We start from the raw sequence: 21,125 nt of genomic DNA on the forward strand, positions 1-21,125 counted from the left end.
TCAAAAACAGAATATTATAATTGTGTAGTAACTAATATTATTCTGTAATAAATGATTGGTACATAGAGTGATAAGGGGACAGTTAATTATGTTATAGTGTCCAACTCCACCACCGTTGTGAACGTCGTAGTGTTTCATTATAACAGGGAGAGTTGGACAATATAACGGAATGCTCCTCCACCCCTTCCCCTCCCCACCCAGATCAATGCGATGCAATGCCTCGTGGGTAGTGAAGTCTTCCCAACACAACGAGGAGCTGTGTTAGCAACGCCCACAGAGGAGCTGCAGCTTCCACCGAAAACTACCGGTACCAGGATGCCCAGCAAGGGATGGCTTCCGGTAAGTGCGCAAAAATGTTTGGACCGGGTACTGGATGAGGGGGAAAGTGTGAGGTGTGGAAATGACCGGGCTGCTATTTTTACATTGGCTCTAACTAATTTCAGAGGAGGAGGCGGAGGAGGGTAAGTCAACAGAGAGAGGGTATGTGATTGCTGGTGTCATGTGGGAGCAAGTATGCCACACTGACTGAGTTTGGAGGGAAGATGTCTCGTCAGACAATAACCTAAGTTTCGCTGCAACTTGGCCGACACAAAACAAGCCGGCATCGCGAGTAAATTGCACGTTTACAGTGCAGTGTTGCCTGTAAATATCTTGGTGATCTGCAAAGTCTGTGTGCCTTAGCATCAATGCGTGTGTGCTCCATTTTCGCGGAAATCACTGCTACTGTTTCACCTCCTGAAACTCCATTTTCGACTGATCTGTGCACACAGGCGTCCATGCACAACAAAGGATGTGTGTTATCTCCAGGATGTAGATGGTGTGTGTCGTTGTTTGTCGGATCTCTCCGTCAGTGGGATGCATCTTAAAGGTCTGTATGACGTTTTTTTCCCCGTTATAACAGTGCGTCATGTTGTGGAAAATTCATTTGCAGGCCTCTGGGAACGCTTTTCCTCTGCATGTGTAATTTTGCCTGCAGCCATCAGTAAGGAGATGCTGCTAGAATCGGAAAACTGACCAGCTGCCAAATCAAAGCACTTTGGGTTGCAGCTTTATTTAAAGGTGCAGAATTACTCAGTGCATTGACGAGAAATCCCGTTGCTTTCAAGTAGCCTAATAGCTCATTTATAACGTTGACAACATGTTATAACTAGGCTACACTTCATGATGTGTGTATGCAAAAGATAAGTGACAAATCATCAAACATGGTCAATCCCTGCATAACGAATCCTACCTCATATGTCCAGTTTTTAAATTGTGTTTCCTATAAAACGTTGCAAAATGAAAAAAACGGTTTTTTATTTTGAAAAGCGTGACCGGATGTTGCTGTGCACGCTGCGGCTGTTTCGACCCGCTCTCCTCTCACTCACTCCTCAGCATCTTGAGTCCACTGGCGCGAGATGTAGATGTAGAAAACCTTCACACATACTCCGTGTTTTCCTTCTGCCAGGACTAACAGCGCTTTAATGTGATGCTTTTCACGCCATAGACCGCGTCCACCTCTCAGGTAATTCAACACCTTGCCTCAGGAAATAAAGCAGTTAAGTTATAGTGGGTTTAATCTCGGCGATACAATTAGAAATCAGCGCTCCATTTAAATCTAATTAGGACAGGATCGCTCGGGCAAAGATGGGAGACGTGATACACTCGTCTTCTTTACAGATAATATGTGCATGATCTGATATAATAAATAGTAATTCTGGAGATGGTAGCCTTGCAAAGATTTACATTTTTAAGTCATGTGTTGTATTATTGATTGGATTTCCTCAAGGACATTGTAAGATAATGGATGCCCTAAGGAACATTCAGTAATTTATTCATATATTGACAACCAAGGCTGACACACTTTTTTGCCTGAACACCTATTGATAGTAGCTTTAGTATGTCTGTTCCTGTGTGTGTTCCTTATGTGGTCATAATAATTGTTTGGCTTATTATTATAATTTTTTTCCAATGATGTCCAATGATACATTTGTCTCATGTCCCATGTTAAACCCTGGCTAACAGTCTGGTCAGATGCCTCCTCTCCCTCTGTATCTCTTCTCAGTACACTCCGGATTCATCTGGCCATGGCGTAATAGCTCCTGAAGTTAATTTTCTCTTCTGAGAAAGAATTGCTGCCCCATGGCTTGTGTTGCAGCTCTTTCCACTTCCTATTTGAAGCCCCCCCCCTCTTTAATGGGCCATTAAGAGTCAACCACCGATGGTTAAACTGTCAGCTGGGCTTGATTGATTCGGTTAGACCACAGATGAGACTGTTCTGAGATTCCACCCGAGCTCTCAGCTGAATGTCTGTGCTCCACCCTGCAGGGAGCAGCAGGCCTGGCTTTAATGTGGAGAAACTGAGTGTAAAGTGAGCGAACATATACCATGTAAACACTTGTTGTGTGTGTGTGATCCATAACCTTCATCATGGTGAAAAGTCATCCCTGTAATGTAAACTTCACACAGGTGTAGGGACTCTGAAAAGAAAAGTTTAGCAAAGGCAAGGAGCATGTTGTACTTGTTAAAAAAAGACAGGATAAAAGTGGGCCATCAGTCCCTGTGGTGGTGAATGATACTTTTCTGGGGCAGGCTTGGTGGTGACGCTCACCCGGCCCGGATTGGGAACACACTCCCTTGTCCATCCATTTCGGAGAGGGGTGCTGAAACTGTGTTGCTCGGATACACGCTGTAGAAAGGTCCAAGCAGAGAGACTGCAGGTCGGATTTTGCTTTCGTAACAGCATCCACTTTTTTCTAAACTACACATCTATCATAGATACCTCTCAGGATCAGGCCTGTAAGTATGCTTTGGCTCATACCTGACTCGGGACATACTGCTGTTAACTCATATTCACCTTCTTTGTGAGAACGTCACTTTTTGGGAAGTCTGTTTTCGTTTAGCTCTGTGTTAATGATTTCCCTCAATGGACTTGGCGGATTTTTGTGCCCAAAACCGAGCCCTGCAGTGGGAAGCACACTACTATTTAAAGATGGCATAACCCAGCCAGCCAGCTGCTGCCGTTTCCGCTCCCATCGTAATTGAATCAACACTAGAAGAGTGCTCCAGTGAGGGTGTGTGCGCCCCACAGAAGATTATACGGTCGGGACATCTCGAGGGTTTGAAACGGCTACTTTCACATACCTGATTGGCGGCTTCTATCCCAGTGAGTGTGGGTTTGTGGTAGCTGGGAACAGGACAGATTCCCAGTTGGTATCCTCCATGAAAAGGATGTGGGTTTGTAATAAGGTCTCCTGATTGTATAGAGTTGCAGTCAAGATTAAAGTATGAGTGGTGATTGACGAGGGGGAAATCACTTTTTGACTTACGTTTCAGTTGGGTGTTTTTGTTCGTACTGTCTTCTTCGATTTGTTTGCCCAAGACTTTGATGTGACTTGCGGCGGAGCTGTCAAAGGCTCCCAAGAAGTGTTCTTTCATGACAGTGCAGACACTGAGGGTCCTGCACAGTTTGGACAAACTCATCACCTTTCATATTGATCTGTGTTTGGCAGGGAGAGGGTTAACGACTCAGAAGGGAAGTAGGCCATCAACATCCCTTTTTTATGGGCACATTCTGGGCCTGTGAGCGTGGCAGAAACAGCAAGTGAAACAGAGCAATATTTAATTGTGGAATATATCTGCTAAGCCAATTCTTTTTTGGGGGATATTCTGTGGGGTAGTTAACGTGCAGCGATGCATGCGAGTGTTTATGCATACATAACACATGGGGCTGTGGCTGAAATGGTGGAAAATTCTCCGTTTTTGCAGCTCTACCCCCCCAATGCTTCAAATCCGCTCGTACTTTCAGACTCCAAAGATATTTTCCCTTTCCCTGGATAGAGCGAAATGCTCACCACTCGGCTCGATTATTTTGAGTCATCCGGCCATTGCATCTCCAACCAACCATGGACACATTATTCTCCTCTTGGGGTTTATCCTCCGGTCTGATTGGATGGCTGTACTGCGAACACTACAATACTTTAAAGACCATTTATGTGGTTGTAGGCAGGCCTGTTTGGCGTATGTATGTCGTTACGCAGGCTTCTTCTTTTCATGGGGAAGCTTTGACCCTGTCAGTAAATTGACTTGGAAGAGGAACACAAAATACGGAAAAACAGAAATGCAAATGATGGGTAAAATAAATGGTTTCTACACAGCTACACATGTGTGGTGCTCTACTTTATCATCATGAATAACATGATCATTGATTAAATTAATAGTCTTGTGAAAAGGCCTCCTGTGGCCTGGACCTTTGCTCCTATATTTCTATTTGTTGAAAATATTGTTTGCCCACCAGTCAAGATGGCTGCAATTTGGTTATATCAGTAATTTACCAAAGATAAAGCAGATGTGTAGGTCCATTGTGCCGCCAGAAGAATTGCCTACATGGAAATTCATCAGTTTTGTTGAGAGAAGAACTGAAGGAATGCGTTGGACTTTGGGTCATAAACATCTTTTTTTCCTGAGCAATTATAACAATTATTTGTTTTTCGGGTTTGTCATGCAAGGCAAATATCTGTGATTTATTTATTCTAGATTGCCTCTAAAAGATGTGGATTGTGTAGTATAGCAGCTATTTTATTGCAAATAAAAGTCAACTGGCAGTACAGTGTGTTCTGATGCTACGAAGTCTAAGGTTGCAGCTAGTGATTATTTTTTACATCGAAACCCTTTAAATAGTCCCAAGTGCAAATGAGAATTCCATAGAGCCCAAGGTGATGCCTCAGAATAGCTCGTATCAAAGTCATAATGATGTAAAACACAGAAAGGCAGCAGATCCTCATTCAGGAATCCTGAACCAAAAGCAATTTAATTAACAAAATGGTTGCAGTCTAATAGGCCAGTCCTTACAGCTCTAGTTTTAGCACAGCATTATGGAACATTCCCTTCCTTCTGTCTTTGACCTGGCAAGAGCTGATATTTCAACAAATGGGCAACAGGTCCAGAATTAGCAGGAAAGTAAAGTCTGCTAATCTTAGCTAAGTTTCTTTTGTGAGAATGGAGATTTGTTTTCGTTTCAGTCAAAGAGATGTAGCGTACTGTATGTTCAAAACAAAAAGTCGACTGTTTGAAGTTGATTGGCAGGAAAATAATTGCCAAACTTTTTTGAGAATAGATCAATTATTACAATAATTTGTCATGCAGAAAATGGAAGAAATGCAGTAACCAGACTTTTAAATATTGATACACAAAACAAAACATTCCTAGACATCACTTTGGGTTTACTTAACTGTGATGGACATTTTTCAATATGTTTCTGGCATTTTATAGACTAAACAAGTCGCTACGAAAGTAATCTCCATCCCTTGGTTGTAGCCCTCTTCTTAACCACCCCTCTCTGGTGTTATCAACTGGTTCTACCCTCTGAGTGAAATCACAATTGACTTTGTTTCCCCCCCGCTCTGCTGCTCTCTGCCCCGGGGCTCCATCAGTATGCCCATGCATTTATTTTATATTTAATAAACCCTATTTGATATTTATTTGCCAGCTCAGTCAGTAACTATAATAATCCACAGCAACGTGTTTTTTGCCATACATAAATGCCCACTTCAGGTACTTAAAACCGTTATTACTTTGTGGTTGTGAAGTGATGCACTCGGCCAACATAAGTGTTTAATTCCACTGTTGGAGTGTTTCGATGACAGCGTTTTGACTTCCACCTGTGAATAATTTGAACAATGCCCAGATAGAAACCAAAAGTCTGTGTGAATGCCAGGAAGCTTTTTTTTTTTAGGACGTGCGATATTAAGTAGGTACATTAACTCAAAAACGTCATGTTACAATTATTTTGCTGCTTGCTACAAAAGGAAAACTTGTGCGGCTCTCATGTCAGGAGTACTGACATGAGTGAGTGACATGCAGGCTCTGCATGCACAGCAAACCACCAATCACAATCATTCTTGATCAGATCACAGCAGGCCCCGCTAGTTTGCAGACCATCAAAACACCGGTAAAAAATGAGCGAGGCACAGGAGGACAATACTGGCGAGAATGAAAATGTACTTCCAAAAAGAAAAGCAACATCTGCCATCTGGAACTATTTTGGATACAAAAAGGTTCTTCTCTTCTTCATTCACAGATGAATTTGAGGGTAAGCAACATGTATTATCATGACATGTTAGATCATGACTTAAGGTATAATGAGTCAACCAGTTAAGATCCAGACGTCCGTGACTAAAATCCTTCATCCGGTTAAATATAGTTAAAAAAAACGCAATATATATCGCAGGGGAAAAAAATATATCGCAATGTCAGTTTTTTTCAATATCGTGCAGCCCTAATTGTCACACTTTGTCACGTGTACATCGTGTCTTACTTTCAGACTTATAAGCTGTTATTCTTTTTGCGATGATACAGGCATCTTCACTCCCTATGCTTTTTGTTAATCATAACTATAATCTTATTGTGTTTGTTTTTCTTTTATCAGAGGGGTTAGGATGGGTGAAGCTGCCATCTTAAGCCTGATGGACACCTGAAAAAAAAACTGCTCTACTGCTGCTGAGGACCTCCACCACCCCCACCCATGACTTTCTATAATGTATGTCTATACTTTTTAATTTTGTATTCATAAATGCACTATTAATGATGCTAATGATATTTATAGTCCAAATTCTGTAGAAGGATACATTAATGCAGCTATTAAGTTGAATGATTGCTATATAAAGTTCTATGATGTTTTCTAAGTTGTGATGAAAACATATAACAATCTTTAGATGCAACATTTGACTATCTACAATTTTATATAATATACTTACATTATATATGTTAAAAATATGTAATTGTATCAGACTGTCAGCTATGCTAAGACTTAAACATTTTTTTTATCAGCTGATAATCTAGTAAAAACATTTATATATATATATATTTAATTATTGATATGTATGATATGATTGTATTTAATATGAGATTTCTTCAGCTAAATTGAAGTAACTAAACATGGTTTGATTTTGTGTTTGTCTTGAAAGTGGTCAGGGATTTATTTTTCCCACATCAGTTTAAATGAGATGCTTCAGATAATTTTATACTAAAAGGATTAATTATGGCTTTTAAGGAATTTTAATGATATGATTGAAGACTCATGGATCCAAGCATGCTGTGTTGATGAAGATAAAACGGTTAATAGTAAAAAAAACTGATTTACCATTACACTGTTTTAACTTGTTTAACTCGAGTGTCTCAGTTTACATCTCGATCTGATCCTGACTCTCCTACTGTTGTTTTTCAGGAACCGTTGATTGGTGTGCCTCAAATTCTGTAATGGAAAATCGTGGTGAGTACCAAGTTTCTCGCTGTGGCTTGTTAAGTGCAGTGTTAATGCTGTGGGGAGATCTGTAGATTCACTCATCTCTCTGTACATCCTATGTGTTTATGGGGTCTGTCTGCTCTGTGCACTTTTTATGAGCCACTCAGGACTCCAGCCGTACATCTTCTCCATCTCAGGGCCTAAGATTTGCGCCCCCTCCCAACGTTTGTCTTTTCAGGGGTTTGCTGTGGTTAGCATAGGTCTGTATGTTATGTCTGTTGCATAGGAGAGGGTTCAGTACATTTCTGTGAGGTTTTTATTTGACTTGGAGAATATGCGTTGTCCAACATGCTCTGAAAAGCAAAAAGGTTGTGTGTTGACCTTGATTTATGAGCACTGATTGTCTTTGGTCCACCATCACCTGTAGCTCTTCAGTTAACCACTTCCTGTTTGTAAAACTAATCTGCCAAATAAGGGTAGTAAACTAAGCCAATACTTCCTGTTGCTTCTTCATAATAAAAGAGAAAGACCACTTTAATGAAACTACAGCCAGCAGCCTCTAAGTTTAGCTTAGCTCCGTTTAACATTGAGATAAAATAGCCTTGCTTTGTCCTAAGGCAGTGCTTCTCAAAGTGTGGTCCGCGGACCACTGGTGGTCCGTGAGCGCCCCCTAGTGGTCCGTGAGTATATTGGTAACATTTCACATTTTAAATAAATAAGTTAATTTAAGTTTTCCGCACTCTCGCGGGAATATCTCCGCAATGGAGCGAGGTTAAGTTTTCGATTGCATGATATAGCCCAGGGCAACACCTCCGTCACACATGTTGCCACCTGTTTGTACCATTTTCAGGCGATTTGTAATCTGTTCTAGAAAAACTATGTGTTTTTGGATATTTGTGGAGTTAGATGGTCCGCGAGTGTTTTTTTATTGGTTAAGTGGTCCTTGGTATGAAAAAGTTTGAGAAACACTGTCCTAAGGGGACACAATCTGCCAACAGGAACACAGGCTAACACACAATATCTTATTTATGTTCCTTTTCTTTTTTAAAGTTTCAAATATACTGATAATCTGCGAGTGGTATTCATGATTTCATCTAGCTCTTGACAAGAAAGTGTACTTTCCATAATGTGGATGAACAGCATACTAACATTAAGAAATAGCTTCCTGTTCACACGTGTTGTATCCCAGTCTTTTTTTAACTTGCTTATCAAAGGCAATGTCCATGCAGATAAGCTGCTGAAACCACGTCCTCATGGGAAAAATAAGAAGCATATGTTAAGACGTTAAAAAGAACCCTCTTCTATCATGAATGAGACCTGCAACAGAGCGCTATCCATAGGTTCCACACCCTGCCCATGGTGGACAGGGCTGTGTGTGTGTGTGTGTGTGTGTGTGTGTGTGTGTGTGTGTGTGTGTGTGTGTGTGTGTGTGTGTGTGTGTGTGTGTGTGTGTGTGTGTGTGTGTGTGTGTGTGTGTGTGTGTGTGTGTGTGTGTGTGTGTGTGCGTGTGCATATACGTGTTTACCTGCTCAGTCTGTGTGCCTGCTGAAGTGGCCTGGCCCAGTCTGTTATCCAGGTCAGGCCAACAGGTTCTGGGCTCATGCGGATTGGCTCCGCTCTCTCTGGAAGCGAGCCCTGTGTGGAGGCTGTATTTGGGGCACAGGGAGAGAAAAAGGAACCCAGCCGAACACACTCGCTCTCCATCATTAGACTGGCTCGAGATGAAGCCAATCACTCAGGAAACTCAGATCTATCTAGGCATAATGACACTGAATTCCTCTGAGGAGCAGTTAGACAAGCTTTTCTGAATACACAGAAATCTCAAAAGGAATCAAAGCAGTACTTCAGGAGTCCACTCTGTGCTCTCACTCTTCTTGTTCTTTAGAGAAGGCTGTCTCTTTCTCATTTCTGCTCACTATTATAGCCCCAGCTCTCCTTGGCAAACATGTTTCAAAGTCTTGCTAATGACTGCAAAACTGTGATAAGAGACTTGGAGATGTGCATAAAATGCTGTCTGGAGGCATTAAGAGAGGTGAGCGGCATGATAAACACCCTCTGTTAGTTATGAAGAGCCCGTAGTAGTAGCTTAATATAAATAAGCGTGCATGCTGGATATAGAAACCGCGGCGTCTTCCTGTTCGTCAGAGTGACTTGTGATCCTTCGTTCCTCCTATTAACGAGCTCAGTGCCATAGTGGCTGCTGGGATTCAAGTCTGTTGTTGAAATGTTGAGAGGGAGCAGCATCTCAGACACCTTTGACCTTTAAAACAGCTCCCGCTAAAAGGTCACTTACATATTTTTTTAAGTGACCTTTCTCTCGATTCAGGGCTGTGATTGAAATTTCCCCATTTTTCTTCAGCTCCATGCTTCACATCGAGACTAAATTGAGGTTTTTGTTTGTTAGGATGGATGCATTACTAATGTGCGAATGGCTTTTACAGACCCTCCCTTTTGTTCTCTTTGTCATCTCAGTGCTAAAAAGGCAAGAAAATAAGAAAATACTGACGCCAGTGTGCGGTAAATAATTGTTTTTCAGGGCACATAATGTGTGTTTTGATTTAAACTCTAGTTTTTTCATCAGTGTTAAAAATCCTTGCTCTCTGGAGACTCGCTGCACCACAATGGACATGCATTATTGTATGCACACATTGCACCACATACCACAGCACACACATTAAATTGAAAACATAACATGCTTTCTCTCAGGAATGGCAGGCATCTTTCAGTGAATGCTGACCTGTGAAACGAGCCAAGGAGGGAGGGTCAGGGAGCGAGGGGGAGAGGGAATCCAACTCCTGGAGGGAGGGAAGGTCTTAAGGAGATTGCGGGAAGGAAGACAAGGGGGTGGACTGAACTGAAAGGCGTAGAGGACAAATAGTCGAGAGTAACACAGAGAATAAGAACATTCATGTAGAGGAGACCTGGGGAGTTTGTGAAGGAGTTAGGCAGGTGCAGCTGTCCAGTGTAGCGTGTGTCCCCCTGGGTGCAGGACAGGTAGAGGCCCCTCGGGGGCTGGATCATGGGACAGAGCCTTCGAGTGGAGAACCCAGCTCAGGACCCACAACAACACAACAATGGCGGTGAGTTTACTGACTCACTCATGCACTCTGTGTGTACTTTTCACAGTTGTGTTGCAGTTACATGCATGGTTTTGAAAGGAGTTGTGTGCTTTTTCAATGAGTTAAAGCAAAGAGGAGAGATAAGGGGTGGGGATTATGTAATCAAATTTGCCCCCACCTTCACCAACCACTAGGAATGTTAAATCATACGGATCACGTGGATGAATCTCAGCTGTGTTTTTACACTTGTGTGTTGCACACTCATTACAGTGAACTAGAGATTGTTTATCATTAAGATTAAATATTAATAAATACATTTTATTTATTTATGGATTTGTGTAAATAGAGCTTGTGGCTGACTTTAATATTTTGCATAACTTTAGATTCATTCCTATTTTTTCTTTTCAATTTTTACAGTTTTTAATATTACAAAGTGTGTAGACCCGAAGCCCACACAAATCTTTCATTATAGATCTTGACCTTGGGTTTGACAAAGTAGAAAGTGGTGATTTAATATGACAGATTAAACTATTGTCTTACATTTCTTTCCCTCATACCTCAAAGGCTATTCTTTTGACCTGCTCCTACTCAGCTATTTTAAATGGTTGAATGATTTTAGTCCACAAAAGATTCCAGCACAGTGATCACAGCCCCTTTGTGTGCTGTCAATTAAGTAGATTACAATTCATAATCTGGTTTGGCAAGAGTAAGGCTTATTATGAAGTTGGAGGTATTTCCCAACCCTGTGAGTGTTGTGAGTGATCAGGAAGGCTTGGCCAGCAGCTTTGGCTGAAGGCTGGCTCCTTTATAACAACAGTCTCCTTTAACCACATGCTCACCTGACCAGGCCCGACATGACTCATCGAATCATGAGGTTAGTGTGAACTCTGGGAGATGTCTGAGTGGTAGGTGTGGCTTCAGGATGGGGGTTCGTCAGAGGGACACACACACACACACACACACACACAATGTCACGGCCCGTCCACACAGCGGCTTTGGAAAAAGCTTGCCGGCGGGCGTGTCTGAAGCTCGACCAACAACCAATCACATGAATCTCCCACCCCTGACACACAAGCAGCGGTTTGATTGGCTAGAGCTTGTACTGGCATATGATTTGATTGGCTGACGCTTCCACCGAAAGCTTCAGAATCTTCAAAAGTTGAACATTGCTCAACTTTTGCAGCCTGAAACGCCAGGAAAGCTCCGCTCTGCTTCCCACAATGCAGTTCGGCGAAAAGTGACGTCACCCCATTCAAAGTGAATGGGCAGAAGCTTCCAACGTCGCTGTGTGGACGGGCTGTCACACACCCCCATGCTTCCTGACCGGTATGCCTTATCTTGGCAGAGCTGCTGATTACAGAGCAGGACCATTAAAACCCAGATTATTGGATGTAATATGTTCACGATATCTAGATGTTCAAACATATTATTTGTATTTACTTTAAAGCAGCGCTGTGTTTATGAGCAGTTTTGTTGTTGAGTTTGAGGGGAAATAGGTTGTCTTTGTTCTCGGTCACAGAGTCAGGGTGGAGTGCCATTTCCTCCCTGTGTTTCCAGGCTGTTTCCCCCCCCCCCACCCCCCTTTTCCCATAACTCCTATACTCGTTCTCCCTTTTTGTGGCTCTTTTTGACCCTTTCCTCCCACTCCCATACACAGCTGTAGTGCCACCACACACCAGACCACTTCTCACTACAGCTGAAACAATGACATGTAAGGAAGAGTTTTCTCTCTCTGTATCTGTGAGAAATAATTTCAAGTGGATTCACAGCTCTCTTGGGTGTGATAATTGAATCGGACGTACTGCACTTTTTTTCTTTTTTCTCTTTGTGTTGGTGGATTGACACTTTATAATCGGATGTCCATGGTTAATGTACAAACCTAAGAACATGGTCGTTCATCTTCGTCAAATAGATGGCTGCTGCATGTGCTGAGTCTGTAATCGTGGTCTCTGCAGCGCCCCGTGGAGTGTGCAGCTCTTATCCTGCTTCACTGCCTTCAGCTGAGCCACTGTGTCAGAGGCTCCTGTGACGGAGCAGTCTGCTGTGTGAGAACCTCAGTTCTGGATCACAGGCGGCCTTAGGCAATGCTTAATCTGGATGCTATGGCAGCTGGTCTGAATCCTCAGATTTCTACCTCGCCAAGATAAGCTGGATTTCCTTCCATGGTGTGGACATATCTATTGAACCGGGAGCCTCCCCGCTGCGGTTTCGAACAGCTCTCTGGAACTTGTCCGTCTTGTATTTTCTGTTGGGACATATATAGGACAGCTGATTTTCATGCTTCCTCATGGCATGCTGTTTAAAGTCCCTCCACCATGGAAGCTGGACACCTAACACCCCTCTTCCAGGTAGACTAGTATATATTTTTTTTGGCTCTCCAGGACATTACAACAAAGCCTCATTTTTAAATTGGTCTATGAATTAAAACGGTTTATACTTAAATGTTTTTTTCATTTATACAAATGTCCTACTTTTAAACACTGTAAGCATTCGGTTCAAATGTTACCCCGCCAGCAGCATTGAGGTAGCCTTGTGCAGCAGCGGTTAAAGACTCTGTCCTTCAGCTGCAAAAATGGGTTTGAATCCTGTGTCAGCAACTGTCCACAATGCTAAAATGTCCCTTAGCAAGATACTGAAACCCTGCCAGCTTCAGGAAAGCTTGTCTGTAGCTAACCCCGCCGCGCCTGCTGTGTGTGTCAAACACAGTTTATTTCCAGAAATGATATTATTGATGTTTCCACATTCTTTATTAGAGGGCTAATCATGCCACATAGGTATTGTAGGTGTTGTGTGAGAGCACAGTGCTGTGGGAATCAGACTTCCAGGAGGGGACATCCTGTGTGTGCCTGAGACTGGATGTTTTAAATTGGACCCCATTCTCTCTCCACTGGTAAATATTATGTCTGCTGAGTGCAGCAGCTGCAGCCTTGGAAGAGCTAACGTGTTAAACTCTCTGTGAGCTCAGCACCCTGTCAGTGTGCCTGTCAATCACAATATGTAACCACGACGGCACAATGCCATTAAATGGAGTATCCTAAGCCTTAATGGCATTTCATAATCAGCGTTCTTCTTCACGTTACTCTTCTTGACAGCGAGCTGCATGCGTAGATCATGGCTGCTACTACATTCTGCTACTGTACGGCTTCCGTGTGTGAGTCTCTCCACTACAGTGGCACTGAGGGCTGAAAGGCTGATAAGGCACTAGTCTCCATCTAGCCAAGGAATGCGAGCACTTGACAGTGAGAGATCTTGGCTGAACGCCAGCGTCAGACCTCTCCCGTTAACTGTGGATATGTGGAGGAGTCTATGAGCTCTCAGCATCACCCTGCCAAAGCACACGCACTAGTCCCCGAGAACTAACAGCTAAAGATAATAACAGCCATTATGAGCACGGCAGGAGATGAGCTCAATTCCTCTCAGAGTATTGTAACTGCTGCTGGAACTCTACTCTTATTTTCCACATCTTTTCCTGCATCTTGTTTTAGGGTACAACAAATGTGGTTAAAAAAGTTAGACTTAGGGCCGCCCTATATCTCACCTGGTAGAGCTGCCCGCCCATCGGTGTGTCATCCCCTCTGTCTCTTCAATAAAGGCCCTGGTGGCCCAAAAATATATGAAAAAACGTATATAAAAACACTTCTATATATGCTTTTCTTTCAGATGATGAAGCTGAGCAGCACCACAGCACTATGGTGGGAGAGACGGACAGCACGGGGGACACCACCCCTCCCCCAAAGCGTAAGGGAAAGTTCTCTACCCTGGGCAAGATCTTCAAGCCGTGGAAGTGGCGGAAGAAGAAAAGCAGCGACAAGTTCAAGGAAACCTCCGAAGGTCTGTGGCGTCATTATGTCCTTTATCAACGGTCGTATCAGTGACATTCAGTTTTCAGCTAAATGCCTCAATGCATGTGTCGCTGCCTGAATGTTACAGGTTGCTTTGGCTCTCGTCATGTGATCAGCTACAATAAGACAATAAGCTGCTAACAAAACATCCTGTTTAAACAACATCTTTGAATTCTGGCGCATGAGGTCAGATTTAAATTTGACTGATTTGACTGCATTATTTTCTCCTTAAAAAGAAAACTGTGTTTTAATCGGGCTGCCAGACTTCCCTCGTAGATAATTCATGGAAAATATATCAAAAAGCTAACACTTTTACCATAAAGTGTAAGAGTTTCTTTTCTTTTCTTGACATTGCACGTTCTGGGATTGGACTATACACGCATGGCAATGCTGACAGGATTTATTGTGCAGCCCTGGTGTGTAACGTAAAAACTGTTTTTTGACGGCAGAACTGGAGAGAAAGATGTCGACGAGGCGTACGCGGCAGGAGCTTATAGAACAGGGGGTGCTGAAGGAGGTCCCGGACAATGGTAAGAGTGCTTTTGTAATCCAGCTGTATCTGACATCACACCCACACACCACGGTACACTCAGAGTTCAGTACATAATGGAAGGAACACTGACCTCCAAACCAGCAGGTGTCCAAGACATATTCAAAATAAAGGCAAATTTACTTTCACCTTGCTGTTTTTCAATGTAATATCTGTTTAAAATGGCATGCCACTCTCCAGCGCTGAGGAAAAATGGAACGCATTGTGCCCTGCAGCAGAATTGCTTTGAGAGGGGTGTGTGCAAGCGTAATGCCGGCCCCGCTGTTGCAGAAGCCCATTTATTGAACCTACAGCTGCTCCTTCACCACACCAACAAACACACTGTCTACACACACCCTCCTGTTTTACTGCTGAACAGGGCTGTAAACTAAAAACGATTTGAATTACCAAATAATCTGTTATTTTTTTATTTGTATTACTTATTATAGTTATTATAGAATATCAGAAAATGGGTCCAATAACATTACCTCAGGGCCCAAGGTGTCCTCTTTGAATAACTCGATCGTAAACCAATAGGTAGTTAATAAAGTCAATAAATCCTCACATTTGAGAAGCCAGAACTAACATTTTATTTGGCATTTTTAGATGGAGAAATTACCTAAAGGAAGTTGATGTTAATCATTTTATGTATTAATCGACTTATCGTATCATACTTCTGTTTTATTATAGGCTCAGGAGGGAGAGAACACCCCAAAAGTATTCGATAACATCAAACAAGGCCTTTGGCAGTTTAAACTATTTGAATAATTTAGATGAAATAAACATTTTGTGTTTGGTTTTCTTTCCAGAATAATCATTTATAGCTGTATTTTCACAAGACATATGTTCTTCTGAACAACTTTTTTCCGAAGCAGATACAGCGAACTTGAAGCAGCACTACGTGAAGAACGGCCACACGCTGCCTGTTAGTGTGGGGGTCGTCGGAGGAGTAGGAGGAGGAGGAGTAGGAGGAGGAGGAGGAGGAGGAGGAGGAGGAGGAGGAGGAGGGGGCGGGGGCGGCAGGAGTCCATGCAGCCAGGGCAAACCCCCCTCAGAGTCAGACTTTAGGATGAACCCAGCCTGGCTCGCCCAGCCAGACGACCGCAGAGTCCGCTCTCCCTCGGACGGGGAGCGCCGGGGGGCTCCAGGCTCCAGGGGCACGGGACTGCATGAAGATGTGCGCAGAGGGGGGGGAATGGGGCCACGTCCACACGTAGACGGCGAGTGGAAGCCCAACATGGTCTGGCAGGGACAGATTCAAGGGCAGATGGAGGAGGGCCGGCGCGGAGGCAGACTCCACCCAGAGGACGCCCAGAAGAGGCCCGGGCTGCAGAAGGCCCCCTCGGAGGATGGACGGAGGAGTCGGCCTGCTGAGGCCGACTGGAAGCCCACCCTCCCCCGACATGCGTCTGCTGAGGAGGGAAGGGCCCGCAGAGGTGAGGCATTTCCAGTATTTTTGGGTACAATTTGTTATCATGAAGTCCATCTTAAAGGTCTCCTATTATCCCAATTTTAGGCATATATTATAGTTCTCAGATAATACAAATATATAAAGAACATGTCTATGAAGTGTTATGCTCAAAATACCAAACAGATTACCCATTCTAGCCATACCCCTCTATTTCAACCCTCTGAGAGAAGTGCTGATTCTGGGTCTGAAGCTTTAAAAAAAAAAAAGAGGGGGGAGCTTATGGCTGTTCATGCAGGAGAATTCTACCCAGATACACAGCTAAATGCTGCCGTGATTAAATGCCATATCATGTTCAAAACCACATCAAGGATTATTTCTGAAGCAGTATAGAGCACAAATGCTTTTTCTCTTGCGGGTTTACCACAATGTGAGTACCTTTTTTATCTCCTGCTTCTTTACACATACTCTCTCCTACAGCTCTGAGTGTTAGCGATGCTTGCTAATGTAAACAAAGACCATATTACTTCCAAAACACATCGGGCATTGTTTCTGATAGCAACGTTTCTGATTGGGCCGTGGGCATAAAGCCAGCCCACATTTCCGATATTATGTCATATCGGCAGGAAATCTGGATCAGCTCCGTTGTACCCCCGTTTTTAGAGATTTGGGTACGGAGGAAAAGAGAGGGTTTTATTTTCCAACACTTTTTGAGTTCCCTTACAAACCGGGGACACATATTTATGTATAAGAGACATAAAAAAGTGCATTTTGCATGATAGGAGACCTTTAAATAATCCTCACTGTAAAGTCAAAGATAAGGTGTTCTACAATTTGACCTCTTTCACACATCCTTAATGATAGTAGGTGATTCATCAGTCCACTCACTCATACTGTCACTCTCCTGCTTATGTGCTGTCCTGCCAGATATAGACAGGCTCCTGTCGGCTCCCAGGGGCCCTGCCCCAGCTACGCTTCTTATTCAGGAACATGAGGGAATAGCTCGTCCTTTCCTCTCCTCTCCTAATTAATGTGGCACCATCACTTTACACATTATTAACGCTAACACTGTCAGCCCTGTGATAATTGGGGAAGAGCCATAACTAATTGATTTGACTAAAACACTAAACTTTGAGAAATAACAGTGCTTTTTGATCCAGTTATCATTTATCTGACACATGAATCGCTTCTGTACCTGTGTTCAGAAGTACGTTGATAAGATGAAGAAACCTTAATTATCCACATGTGGAACATTGGTTGCAACATAATATAACATAATGCATCATATTGAAAACGCCAATACAGAACTACTATTAGAAAAGAGAGTTATTTTTCAGATATGCAGGTGAACAGATATTTTCTCCCACTTTCCTTCATGTGTCCCTGCTTGTCTCTCTTCTCTCTCACCTTGTATTTTCCTTTTTTCTCTCTCTGATGCTGCTTTTCTCTCTCCCACTCTCTTTCTATCTTTATCACATCTCCTTCTTTCTGTCCTCATTTTTCTCTCTCTCTATTCCTCTGTTCTTCATGTTCACTTCCTCTCTTCGGTATTATTTCCTCTTTGGTTATGTGATGTGATGCCACAGTGATAAAGGCTATTCTGTAAATAAATAACCCTGCATTTCAATTCTGTGGCTTTGAGGAATGGGGTGGGAGCAGCATCAGCAGCGTGGGGGGGGGGGGTTTGGTGCTAATTGCAGTCGCCCACTCTGTTTATCTTCACCGCTGATCCCTAGATAATGCAATTCTCAAACAAGTGCTATCACAGGGAGCGCTTCTGAGTGTTGAAGCAGCAAAATAATTAGCTTGCTGCTCAGTCCCTGAACTGAAACATGAAGAGAAATATTTCATAATGAGATTTAAATGCCTACCATGTGGAATAGTGTGTGTACTAAAGCTGGATACAGATGTTAAAATGTTACTGCCACTTTTGTCCAAATTTCCCCAGAATACTATTGTAGTGAATGACCTATTTTTTGTTGTGTTTTCAGAGTCAGACAGCCATTTTGTCCCCGACCCCGAAGCCCTGCGGGACGCCCTGCAGAACACCCTGCGTGAACCTCTGCCACCTAAACACTCTGTCATGCCTCCAAAATGGCTGATGACCTCCGCCCCCGAACCTGGAGGCAAGGGTTCACCCCGCACCTCATCCAACCACCCCGCGGGCCAGTACTGCTCTCACTCGCCCGTGGCGCCCAAACCTGTCCGGTCCATCTCCTCTGCAGGGACGTCCACTCAGCAGTCCTCAGGTGGAACCCTGACCTCCACCTCTCATGGCACCAAGCAGCCCCCTCTGCCCCCTCCCAAGCCTGTGAACAGGGGAAATGCCCCCATGCTGGGTAAGTTCTGCTCAATTGCAGATGATGAATATCAGTAAATATCCCAGTTCTAACTAGTATTGAGTCTATTTTCTATCCTTTTCATACCCAGTTCTACCATGTACTTTTTGCATGCAGTCTTTCAGGTGTCCTTTGATTAATTTGCGACGTGATTGGCCCCCTACTGCAGTAGCTACAGTGGCTTATAATGCGGTGTTGTGCCGTGAAGTAGTGTGCCGTGTATTCCATGGGAAGATATTTTAAATATATGTTATCATTCATCAGTGGTGATGGTATTTTACAAAGCGGAATTTTTGTATTCACATGATGGGAATCACTTAAAGTATAATAAGTAAACAATTATTTAAAAAAAGGCATCAAATGCAATACTCCATTAGTAGTGCTATCATTAAAGTACGTTTTATTGGTATTGTCACTTGTATCCAACGATAGCCACGCCTAGATGGAGGGTATCAACATGATCCCATGAACCAAACATCAACCGTCAAGTATACATGATAAACACTAAAGTATTTGCTCAATAAGCATGTCATTTTCCCACTGGCGAAAACATTTCTCATTCATTCATGAGTCAGTGCACAACTGATGGCAATGAGAGTCTTTTAAAGAAGTTAGCTACACACACACTTCCTGTCCTGTTAATGATTGTCTGAGCTGCTAGAAGAGCTTTTCCCCTGCTAATTCGTTATTACGCCTGGACTGCTTTTAGCTGCAACTTCTCCCCAGAATTTACACTCCGAAGATAACGGACTCTTGTGGCTGTGGGAAGCTGCTCACACAGTTGCGGTGTGCTGGTTGTTGTTGTTGTTTACTGTGGGTTTGTCTCATCTTGCATTAATTCCCACTTGGGCAAGGCTGTCTGCTTTGATTCATTTGTAGCTTATTATCAGCAGATCTGATGAATTGTGGTCCCTTAAGCTGATGGGCACATGTTGTCATGCCTGTAGATGAGTCTGTGTGATAGCTTTTTCTTTAGTTATAATACGCTGTTTCTCTCGTATGTCATTTTATCAGCTAGTCATGTGACCTGTCACAAAGGGAAACATGTTGCTTGTTGTCTCTTGAGGCTGTTTGGTTGTAGCTTGGAAACATGTTCAGCTTTAACAGCTTTGGACTACATAGAGCAGGCCAACAAGAAATCCAATTTAGAGAACAGAAGTCTTTATCTTAATGGAGTTGACTTAAATTCATAACTAAATAATGTTTTAAAAGTAATTGCTTAACATTTTGGAAAGCTACATCCTGGAGACACTTGGCTAAGCACAACGTGTTGTTTTACATTTTAGTTTTTGTATGCATGAAAGAGATTAGAAATGATGTGTTAATAAAAGCTGGTAGGTCATTTGTATGAACATAGTTAAGCTAAGCTAAGGTGTTCCTGGTTTTGCTTCATATTAAACCAACATTAGACATACCTGTGGTATCGACCTTTTGATCTTTTTTGGCAGGAACACAAACAAAACATGTTTCCCACAATATGGGGCTATTTTTCAATAGATTGATGATCATGTAGGGCCCTCCTTCAGCGCACTTTATCCATACATCAACATATACAGTACCACCATATTGCAGCTAATGAAAGACTCCCGCTGAAGGCCTCCGTCTCCTCCCTGTTAGTCTCCGCCCTGCAGGGGGGAGAGAACGCTCAGCTCCCTCTCTACTGGTCCTGCTGGAAGCGAGAGTGCGACTACGATGTCTACCTGTCGCTGCCCGTCTACCTGTGCCGGCGGGCCGGAGGCCTGCGCTCAGGTAAAGGATGCCCTCTGGGGTCTCTGTGGCCAGGCTGCCGTGCTTGGAATGCCTCGTCCAGAGTCTGCGTTCTTCATCGTGTCGCGTCCTCTCTCGCTGCCAGCATACCCCCCCCCCCCCCCCCACCCCCCAAAAAAATGCCTTTTTACCTGGCCTTGATTGCTTTTCTTTGGATGTGGTATGTAGGAGCCGCATGCACATAATGAGCTGATCATGAGTGCTGGGTGCTTTGTGTACATGAGAACCAACTTCTGTGTGAGTGAGCGATTGAATGTTGTTGATGCTTTACTCTCCTATTCGGCATGTGAATGAGGGAGAGCCTTTAGCGGGTTCCCGGTGTGGCCTTCAATGCGTCAAGTGAATTTCAAAGTGCTAATCCACTCAGCTCTTGCTCAACCGGGATGGATGGATGGATATGAATGGAGGGGCTAAAGGGCTCTAACACAAGGGGTTGACTTAATTTAAAAAGGAAGATGTAATCCAGTCTACTGCATGTTTAAAGTCTGGTGCCACTGAACTCTTATTATATCTCAGTAGCACGGCTATGGCTTTTAACAATGATGTGGCTTCAAAGCTAATCTATAGCGTTTTAATAATTGTATAGCAAATATTCAACTGTGCATGCTAATGATTATAGACTTTTGTTTAGGAGCTTTGCACTTTCAAGATGCTCATAAACAAAACAAAGTGGCAGGTTAAGAGCATGTAGGCTGTGTGTATCTTCTTCGTCTGTGTGACCTGGGGCACATGCTGCATACTGGTGTGTTGGGGGCAGTGCGCGCATTCATGTTGACACAGTCATGTGATCTCAAACACTGTATGTATGTGCGCAATAATGCTCAGTCAGACATGTAACCCCAGTATTTTTATTTGTTCATGTGTATTCTGTCATGTTGGGTACATCAAACATGAACAGCTGATGCATGTGCTCTCATGTGACAGCAGCAAACTGGATAGAAAAATAAGAGGCCTGCAAG

At 43.2% G+C, this 21,125-nt stretch overlaps 1 protein-coding gene across 13 annotated transcripts in view; it reads left to right on the forward strand.

Annotated features, from left to right (window-relative positions):
- Nucleotides 1-317: 317 nt before the first annotated feature.
- Nucleotides 318-21,125, forward strand: part of phactr4b (phosphatase and actin regulator 4b) — a 28,239-nt gene continuing 7,431 nt past the window's right edge. Inside the window, exons 1-9 of one of the 13 annotated variants that reach the window (XM_034227788.1) lie at nt 361-461; nt 771-868; nt 6,407-6,517; nt 7,205-7,249; nt 13,942-14,112; nt 14,573-14,653; nt 15,525-16,088; nt 18,052-18,399; nt 20,017-20,148. In XM_034227788.1, the coding sequence (XP_034083679.1) occupies nt 7,237-7,249; nt 13,942-14,112; nt 14,573-14,653; nt 15,525-16,088; nt 18,052-18,399; nt 20,017-20,148 (1,309 nt within the window). In that variant the 5' untranslated portion in view covers nt 361-461; nt 771-868; nt 6,407-6,517; nt 7,205-7,236. Of the gene's footprint in view, nt 462-770; nt 869-1,368; nt 1,505-2,759; nt 2,779-5,956; nt 6,071-6,406; nt 6,518-7,204; nt 7,250-10,090; nt 10,303-13,941; nt 14,113-14,572; nt 14,654-15,524; nt 16,089-18,051; nt 18,400-20,016; nt 20,149-21,125 lie in introns of those variants that run through there. The other 12 variants (XM_034227792.1, XM_034227787.1, XM_034227794.1 and 9 more) reach the window with 12 other exon arrangements.

This window comes from Gymnodraco acuticeps, unplaced genomic scaffold (genome assembly GCF_902827175.1).
Source record: "Gymnodraco acuticeps unplaced genomic scaffold, fGymAcu1.1, whole genome shotgun sequence".
Taxonomy (NCBI): Eukaryota; Metazoa; Chordata; class Actinopteri; order Perciformes; family Bathydraconidae; genus Gymnodraco; species Gymnodraco acuticeps.